The sequence below is a fragment of the Herpailurus yagouaroundi genome, unplaced genomic scaffold (genome assembly GCF_014898765.1).
Source record: "Herpailurus yagouaroundi ecotype Mexico unplaced genomic scaffold, PumYag 77, whole genome shotgun sequence".
Lineage (NCBI taxonomy): Eukaryota > Metazoa > Chordata > Mammalia > Carnivora > Felidae > Herpailurus > Herpailurus yagouaroundi.
Genome location: NW_024412388.1, coordinates 50926244 through 50936243, shown reverse-complemented (window position 1 = coordinate 50936243; position 10000 = coordinate 50926244). Strand labels below are relative to the sequence as shown.

The 10000-nt window shown below is 37.2% G+C and overlaps 1 protein-coding gene across 4 annotated transcripts in view; it reads right to left on the bottom strand.

Annotated features, from left to right (window-relative positions):
* PATJ (PATJ crumbs cell polarity complex component) overlaps window positions 1-10000 on the bottom strand; it is a 372856-nt gene that overhangs the window by 349469 nt on the left and 13387 nt on the right. For all 4 annotated transcript variants that reach the window (XM_040470436.1, XM_040470437.1, XM_040470438.1 and 1 more), the window contains exons 2-5: window positions 8379-8435; window positions 8114-8280; window positions 5025-5219; window positions 3340-3479 (exon numbers count right to left, since the gene is read on the bottom strand). In XM_040470436.1, coding sequence (XP_040326370.1) covers window positions 3340-3479; window positions 5025-5219; window positions 8114-8280; window positions 8379-8400 — 524 coding nt within the window. In that variant the 5' untranslated portion in view covers window positions 8401-8435. The remainder of the gene's footprint in view (window positions 1-3339; window positions 3480-5024; window positions 5220-8113; window positions 8281-8378; window positions 8436-10000) is intronic.

Here is a 10000-nt window from a genome sequence, read left to right as displayed (position 1 = left end):
CGTCTGACTCTTGGTTTTGGCTCAGGTCATGACCTCACAGTTCATGAGTTCGAGCCCCAAGTCAGGTTCTGTGCTGACAGTGCAGAGCCTGTTTGGCGTTCTCTTTCTCTCCCTCTCTCTCTGCTGTGTTCTCTCTCTCTCTCAGAATAAACTTTTAAAAAAAATGTTGCTTATATGTCCTTTTATTAATATTAGGAAAGGCTTGTGTTAAGAGATAAAAATAAGATTAAAAATTGTATATGCTCCATGACCTTGTCTTTATAAAAAGAAACCATTCTAAGGTATTTCCTAGTTGTCTCAGGGTAGTCAAAGTCCTAGATGTTTGGGGGAGGGGAAAGTAGTTTACTATATATTCTATAATTTTCTATTATATACATGTATTACTTTCATAATTTTGAAATATACATATATTAAATTGAGAATGTTGCTTGTGAACCTTTCCCAAGTCTGAAAGAAACATTTATTTTAAAATGTGACCACTATAGGACGATACCAGATCACTTCCATTTTCCCATCTCCAATGTCCTCCTTTCTGACTTCTTCACCTAAATTCCTATTCACAGTTTGTTCGTTAAGGAAAATTTCTTAATTAATCCCAAATGAATGGATACTCTTGAGTCTTTTCAACCCTGATGTAACTGATTTTGTGTAAGTTCTTAATTTACTCACATTCAAATCTTCTATTTTCTGGAAATCAACCTATATTAATCTACCTTCCCCCTACCCAATAGACTGCCAAGACACTGAGTTTCTTTCCAGTTAGTAACTGCTCAGGGAATATACACTCAACCCCAGATAAACAAGTTGTAGAGGAGTGAAATCTCCTGGAAAATATGATTTTGATGCATTCTAAAGTTGAACAGAATTAGTTTTCCTGCTACTATAACTCCTCCATACTGTTTGTATATATTGAATTCATATTTTTCACTCAAGGGGAGACCAATTCTTGTCTCTCCATTGCAACATTTGAAAATAATGGATTCCCATTACTTTGAGAGTCAAAATAGCACCGGTAGGTCTTAGGTAAGATCCTAAAATAGCACAGTTCTATGTGGAAAGTCCTCAGGAGAAACGAAGAACTGATCGTGAATACATTTCACATGACCTAGAAAGTCATGAATAACTGACCCCCACCTTTCTCCAGTCTCTTCTCATACTGTCTTGCACTAAATTCCTACACCAGATACACAGCAGCCTCACTCCAAGAATAGGAGCTGTGTTCCATCTCTCCATAGGACTACTGTCAAGACAGTCTCTTTATTCTTCTAACACCTTCTCCTCTTTGCAGACCCCACTGTCTCAAGTTTTCCGCCAAGCACTGTGGTCTCTGGGAAGTCACCTGACCACTTAGTCTTGGTAAAGGTTGTTTACATGCTGACACATCAAATTCTACTTTTTGGAAATGCTCACCTCACTCTGTAATTACAGACTTCGTACAGAGCAACTCAGACACAGGACTGACCACAAAAAGTTTGCATAACATTGAAGATACATAAACACTAGTGAACTGTACATTTTAGAACAGTGACATTTATATGATGTGAATTATATCCCAATAATTTTTAATTAAAAAAAATAAAAATAAAAGTTGGGCCAATCAAAGTTAAATAGGCTTTTTGTCCAGGGACTTCAAAGCCTATGGTAAACTAATGGTAAGTGACCTAAGGCCCCGGCTCACCCGGGATTGTCTTAGGTTTGTCAGAATAGTCTCACTCTATACCTGCTGGCTCAGTGTCACTAACTGCATACCCTCTCAGTCCCAAAACTCTCCCAACATGGACAATAAATTATATGGTTACCCTAACTATGTATACCCAATCTCCAAGAACAGGATAGAATTTCTCAAATATATCTAACCATTGCTAAAGTTCCTCAGAAAATACTTGAGGAAATGTTGCATGAAATGGCAGAAGAAAAGCTGCAAAGTCATGGAAATCCATTATTTCTGAACTTTCAGTTAGAGAGACTAGAACTCATACCCCATGAATGCAGAATGTGAATTCAAAAATTTATTATTGGCTGAGAATTTTTTTTATAATAGTACCAGTACTGTTGTCATTACTCTAACAGGCAGTAGAACTGTGATGAATAACAGTGTACTCGTTAAATGAATAACAAAGGACCTGAATCATATAGAAACAAAATACAAGGCTTGCACATACCTCTTAAAAATAATAAAAAATATATATATATATACTCAGCAATCAAAAAGAATGAAATCTTGCCATTTGCAACTACGTGGATGGAACTAGAGGATATTATGCTAAGCAAAATTAGTCAGAGAAAGACAAATATCATATGACTTCACTCATATGAGGACTTTATGACAGACCAGATGAACATAAGGGAAGGGAAGCAAAAATAATATAAAAACAGGGAGGGGGACAAAACATAAGAGACTCTTAAATATGGAGAACAGAGGGTTACTGGAGGGAGGGGAGATGGGCTTAATGGGTAAGGGGCATTAAGGAATCTACTCCTGAAATCATTGTTGCACTATATGCTTTGATGTAAATTTTTAAAAAGTAATAAATAAAACAAAACAAACAATAATAACAATAATAATAATAATAATAATAAGGGGAACCTGGGTGGCTCAGTCAGTCAAGCATCTGACTTCAGCTCAGGTCATGAACTCACAGTTTGTGAGTTTGAGCTCCACGTCAGGCTCTGTGCTGACAGCTCAGAGCCTGGAGCCTGCTCTGGAATCTGTCTCATTCTCTCTCTGCCCCTCCCCTGCTCACGCTCTGTTTCTCTGTTTCTCTCTCTCTCAAAAAGTAAATAAACATTAAAAAAAATTTTATTTTAATAATAAAATAGTACAAGTACAATAGGGGGAATCACATAGATTTGAGGAAGCTTTTAATTGATAAGAGAAATAATCAACAGTGTGACATGACCACCAAAACAGCTGTTATAATCTTAAGATGCAAATTTCAGTATTTCCATCTTACTGATCAGACATAGCTAAAATGCCATGTTCAACTGTGGGAGAATGTGGTGGAATAGAGCACTAGTTTTGGAGTCCGGCTGTCTTGGAATCCTATCACGGATCCTGGTTCCAGCGCCAACAGCTCTGTGACTGCAGGTAAAGTGCTGAACCTCTCTGAAACCCAGCTTTCTCATCTATAAAACAGGGCAATGATACTACCAGCTGGATCGCTGCCACAAGTACATGGGAGAATATCTGCAAAAGGCCTGACGAATGCATAGGAAGAGAGCAAGTGTTAGCTGCTACCGTTAACTGTTTTCATTACTAGTTTCTTATTTGCTTTATAGTAACATTTTCAGAATTATCAGAAAAAAATTAGCAAAACACAGAGGGAACGCCCTCCTCACCTGTCTGCTATACTCCCCGGCTGCACCTCCTTCACAAAGATATCAACTTCTCCCAGATTTTGACTTCTAAGGGCCACCACACTGAATCCCAGGCCTCCAGTTGAAGGTCGTTCTATCTCAATATATTCAATTTGGCGACCCTAATGAAGGGGGATTAAAAAAAAAAAAAGGAAAAGTCAATAAAGTATATTTAACCACCATACCCTTTCCAAAGAACTAAAATTGCTATTTTTGTGAATAACACAAAAAACAGCTTCTCTTAAGTCATCTCTATCCAAAAAATCTCAGAATTTCAGCAATAAATTATTTCTGGAAATGCTCTCACTTGGTTATTTTCAGTAGAACACGAGAGGGAATGTGCAGTATTCTGCAACCTCAGGGAATCGGAGAGGTATTTTCACACTTCATTCACGTTATGAGATGAAGCCCAAGCTGGATGAAAATTCCCGAGAAAAACATCTTTTTCCACAGTAAATTCTAGATTACTTTTTACACTGAATTTCTCTAAATTCTTTCCATGAAAAATACATTTTTCAATGAGGAAAGCAAAATAGATATCGAGAATGTGCTAGTGTTCAGCCGAAGTTAGAACCAGCTGCATTTTTTTAGGGTCTAATTTTTAATTTTATTGTGATGAATTAATATTCCACTTTATTAGGTTAACTCAAAATATTATGGAAAGGCCACCATTCAAATGGGTTCAACCTGTAACAAACATATATTTTATTGCTTTAGTTAATAACTACATCTATGACATGAGAACTTCCTAAATGTAATCACATAACAAAAGCGTTACATTAGGGGCGCCTGGGTGGCTCAGTCAGTTAAGCATCTGACTTTGGCTCAGGTCATGATCTCATGGCTCCTGAGTTTGAGCCCCACGTCAGCTGTGCTGACATCTCAGAGCCTGGAGCCTGCTTAGGATTCTGTGTCTTCCTCTCTCTGCCCCTCCCCTGCTCATGTGCTCGTTCTCGCTCGCTCTCTCTCTCTCTCTCCCTCTCTCTCCCCCTAAGAATAAACATTAAAAAAGAAATTTTTTTTAATTATTAGTCAAATTAATAGGATAGAGCTAAAGTCAAAAAAGGAATTAGGTATAGAATATTTAAATATCACACCTTAAACCGATTCTATTTAACTCTAAAACTCATGTTTCATTTTTTTTTAAAGATACTTATTAGAAGGTGAGGTAAACAAACATTAACACATCCAAAATTTCAACTATTTAATTTTTAATAGTACAAGGGGTAAAACTGGATGACTCCTTCAAATGTTTCCCTAGATTTTCCAAATTATATTAGGTCTAACTCTCATTAATTCTGTCTTGATAAAAAATTAAAAATAGCTTCAAAGGAGCTTCATCACTTCTGGTAGACATCAATTTTCCTCCTATGACCAAAATCCTAAGAATCCCTTTCAAGTGCAGAGATATGTCAAATTGAATTGTCTAAAAACTCCTTGCCACACTCAGATATTTTCCTTACGTAATTTTAAGTCAATAAATGTCTAATACACAAGTTAAAAATAGTATCAATCTCTCCTAACAATATAAAAATGCAAGCAAACCACACACACAGAAACTAAGTTTAAGGCAAAGAGTTTTTTTTTTTTAAAGAGTATTGTTTTCTTTTTTAACCTATAAGAGGAAAAATATAGCAAAATAGTCCCATGACAAGATATAACTTTACCTGAGCCATCTGTTGAATGACTGAATTAAAGTCTTCATTTCCCAGATTAGGAGTCCAAGGAAACAACCCAGAGGCAGTCAGGTTATTAGAGGGTCTTTGGGCATTCCCGTTAGTAATGGCACCATCTGTAAACACTAATAAACCTTTCCTAGAAAAATCAAAGTTGGCTGAACAATCTGAGGGTATGTGGCTGAGCTGTCGGAGAGAAAAAAAGAGAATCATTAACAGAAACCTACACAAAAGAAATTACTTATTAAATATTCTATTTTCCCCATTACATGTATAAATTGCATATTAAATATTTACACAAGAAAGAAATAAAATACAGATACATGAATCTGTGTGTTTGTAAGGTTAAAAATTTTATTTAGTATTGCACAGAATATTTAATAGTTTAAAATATGTTGCTTCCTGCCTTCTACCATCACCCTAAGTTAACAGCATGTACAACAGCTCATTACACTTCTTATACACAGGTACAACCAGTCAGATAAACATGTAAGACCCTGATCCCTTTTGTGTTTCCATGTAGAAGGCCACAAAATATCCACAGGTAATTGAAACAAAAATAACAGTAACAGTATTTAATGAATGATTGCTATGAGCAAAGTACTACACCAGACTCTTACATATTATCTCATTTAATCCTTACACTAGCCCTAAAAGATATTATTCCATTTTGTGAACATGAAAACTGATTCACAGGTTAAGGAACTTGACCAAGATTAGCAGCAAACGAGTACTGTTTATACTTACATGTTATAGAAAAAAAGTGGGGGGAGGGGAAAGAAACCTATAGTTATGGTGAATAACAGAAGTTAATTTTTAAAATATCATTGGCTGAGAGGTGCCTGGGTGGCTCAGTCGGTTAAGTGTCTGACTTCAGTTCAGGTCATGATCTCACAGTTCGTGGGTTCAAGCCTTGCACTGGGCTCTGTGCTGACAGCTCTGAGCCTGGATGGAGCCTGCTTGAGATGTTGTGTCTCCCTCTCTCTCTGCCCCTCCCCCACTCATGCTGTGTGTGTGTGTTTGTGTCTCTATCTCAAAAATAAATAAACATTAAAAAAATTGAGAAATAAAATAAAATCTCACTGGTTGAAGGGCGCCTGGGTGGCTCAGTCAGTGTCTGACTCTTAATTTCGGCTCAGGTCATGATCTCACAATTTGTGAGGTCGAGCCCCATGTCAGGCTCTGCACTGACAGACAGCTTGGGGCCTGCTTGGGATTCTCTCTCTCACTCCCTCTGCCCCTCCCCATTGTGTACATGCTCTCACACTGTCAAAATAAATAAACTTAAAAATATATATGTGTGTGTGTGTGTATGTGTATACATATATGTACATATATATACATATATACACATGCACGTATACATACATATGTGCATGCATACATACATATACACATATACATATGTATGTATACATACACATATGTATATGAATACATACATATACGTATACGTATACGTGTCCGTATATACATATATGTACATATATGTGCATGTACACGTACAGGAGTGCCAACACATCGGAATAAAGGTAACATCAATAACAAATGTCAATAGGACCACATAGGGGAAAAAAAAAATCAATTCCCACCAAAACTCTATGAAAACACTCAAAAAAATTCAGATTTTACAGTTGAATGGATACAATGATTATGCATATAACAACTGCAAACTATATAAATACAAAAGATAGTTATTATGATGGAGTGGTTGGTCAATTCCACTCTTCGTCCAATAAGAGAACAGATTTGTAGTAACCCTTCCCAATTTCTATTGCTATTAATAGCATTCACTTGCTCTATAGGACTCATTCCCCTGGCCAGAGACTATAGTACCAAAGCACCAACATGGGGAGTTCTAAAATTATGGTATAAATCTGATCCAGAGAAAGAAATTCACAAAAAGACATATGTGTGGACTTTAATCCTTAATTTGTTATAAGAAAAATCACTTGCTAAATATTTATGGGCAGCCATTTTGGTTTATTAGCAAAAACCATTTTTCCCAGATTTTGTTAATTTTCACTTAACAATGTTCTGCTACATTATCTCCAATTACATTTAAAATTCTGCCCAGGGGCACCTGGGTGGCTCAGTCGGTTAAGCCTCCGACCTCAGCCCAGGTCATGATCTCACGGTTGGTGGGTTTGAGCCCTGCATTGGGCTCTGTGCTGACAGCTCAGAGGCTGGAGCCTGCTTCAGATTCTGTGTCTCCCTCTCTCTCTGCCCCTTCCTCATTTGTTCTCTCTCTCTCTCTCTCTCTCTCTCTCTCTCTCTCTCTCTCTCAAATAAATTTAAAAAAAATTAAAACTCTGCCCAAATGTAATCCATAGGAGAGCTACTCTTCAAGCTCACCTTCTAAAATAGATGATTTAAAATCAATTTGCCCTCCGTGACCCCAAAAAACAGCAACCAAGAGGACAGTTAAAACTATTAATTGATATCACTCTAAGAAGTGCTGCTATGTGATCTATAATTCAACACTCATGCGTGTGGAAACCCTAAGACTCCGGGTACAATACTGTATGTAGTGGAGAAAACACAGGTAAAACACCAGTTATACTGCTTCTGAGACCTTTCTAATCGGAAAATCCATGACATTTAACATTTATTTGATAAATATTTGATAATTGGGAGGTGTAAGTAATATGGTACAAGGGTATGATCACTTCTCGCTAGAAAAAATGGCTTCATGAAGAAAATATATTTAAGCTCAACACTATTTTATATTCTGAAGAAAATGTTGGGAAGTCTGAAGGTATCTGACCTTTACATATTTAAATAAGTACAACTTATATTCTAAACACAAAATTTATCATCAACGTATATATTTTTTAAGTAAGCTCTACACCCAACGTGCGGCTTGAACGTAGGACCCTGAGACCAAGAGTGCATGCTTTACGGACTGAGCCAGACAGGCAAACATTTGAAACTATCCGTGCAATGCTACCTGTAGGTCGCAGGTCCCAGTACAGTCTCCCTGTTGAATTCAGTGCACCGAGAGACAAGTTTGTCTCTATCTCTTTCTTTCTTTGCTGGCTTGAACATACCAACACGTAAAGCCCTGATGAGTAACTTACTTGCCCTCTCAGTTGCTTGATGGACTGCTGAAGTGTAAGGATCTGATTGAAGAGAGGGCTCTTTAGTGTTTCATAAAACAGAGAGAGTTTCTCATTCTGCGATGTGTCCCCCTTCTCCTGCAGTTTCATTTTCAGCCGATCAAGAACTTGTAGGACCTGCAGTTTATCTTGTTTGAAGAAGGATAACCAGAGTACAAGTTAATCCCATCATCGTTTGAATCCTTTGAATCCTTAATTCACTGATAGAAGTGTGTAGCTAGCATACCTGGAGCAGGATTTTCAGGCATTTTGAATTACTGTCTTCAATCTCTTCTAAAGAAACCTAAAGAAAATTTTAAAATACAAAAGATGAAAAAAAAAAAATAAATAAAATAAAATACAAAAGATGAATTTCAATTAGCATATACTTTTCTATAGTACTGCAAAAAAATTAAAGAAAACATCAAGAACATTCTTCATCAAAAGACTTCACTCAGGAAATTCAAATTAAAACTACAATTTGGGGGGTGCCCGGGTGGCTCTGTCGGTTACGTGTCCGACTTTGGCTCAGGTCAGGATCTCACACTTTGTGGGTTGGAGCCCCGGGCCTCGCTCTCTGTTACCAGCACAGAGGCCGCTTCAGATCCTCTGTCTGTCTGTCTCTCTCTCTTTGCCCCTCCCCTCCCTCAAAAATAAAGAAACATTAAAAAAAAAAAAAAAAAAAGCTACAATTTGAGGCACTGAGGTGGCTTAGCTGGTTAAGTGTCCAACCCTTGATTTCAGTTCAGATCATGATCTCACAGTTCATGGGCTCCACGCTGAAAGACACAGCCTGCTTGGGATTCTCTCCTCCTCTCAAAATAAATAAATAAATATTAAAAAATACTTAAAAAAACAAAAAACTACAATGAGGTGCTAAGATGGCTAAAACTAGAAAGAAAAACAGACAATTTGTTGACTGTTGACAAAGATGTGAAGCAACCAGAACTCTCATACGTCACTAGTAAGAACATAAAATGCACATACGCTTTGAAAAGTTGTTTGGTAGTTTCTTATAAAGTTAAAAATACACTTGCTGTATGATTCAGCACTTCCGCTCTTAAATACCCAAGAAAAATGAAAATATGAATTCACAGAAGAGCTGCATATGAAGGTTCATAGCATTTTTTTTTTTTATTTAAAAAAAAATTTTTTTTTTCAACGTTTATTTATTTTTGGGACAGAGAGAGACAGAGCACGAACGGGGGAGGGGCAGAGAGAGAGGGAGACACAGAATCGGAAACAGGCTCCAGGCTCTGAGCCATCAGCCCAGAGCCTGACGCGGGGCTTGAACTCCCGGACCGCGAGATCGTGACCTGGCTGAAGTCGGACGCTCAACCAACTGCGCCACCCAGGCGCCCCCATAGCATTTTTATTTATAAAAGCTCTGAACTACAAAACCCCAAATGTCTAATAACAGATGAGTGTACATGTTATAGAACGTAAACAGAATATTCAGAAATAAAAAGGAAAAAAATTATGAATATACACAACACGGATTGTTCTCAAAAATCCCTCAAATGTTGAGTGAAAGAAACAAGACAAAAAAGGTTACAGACTGTATGATCCCATTCACATGAAGTTCAATCTATAGCTATAAATTAGTTTACCTGGGCAGGGTAGAAAGGAGCTGACTGGGAAGGGATTTGAGGGAGCTTTTGGGGGAAATGGAAATGTTCTAAGTTTTGAATGGGGTACTATTCACACAGATGCATACATTTGTCAAAATTCATTGGCTTATATTTTTAAATCAGTACATTTTATTGTATGTAAATTAACTTTAATTTTTTTTAATGTTTATTTTTGAGAGAGACAGAGACAGACACACACACACACACACACACACACACACACACACACACACACACA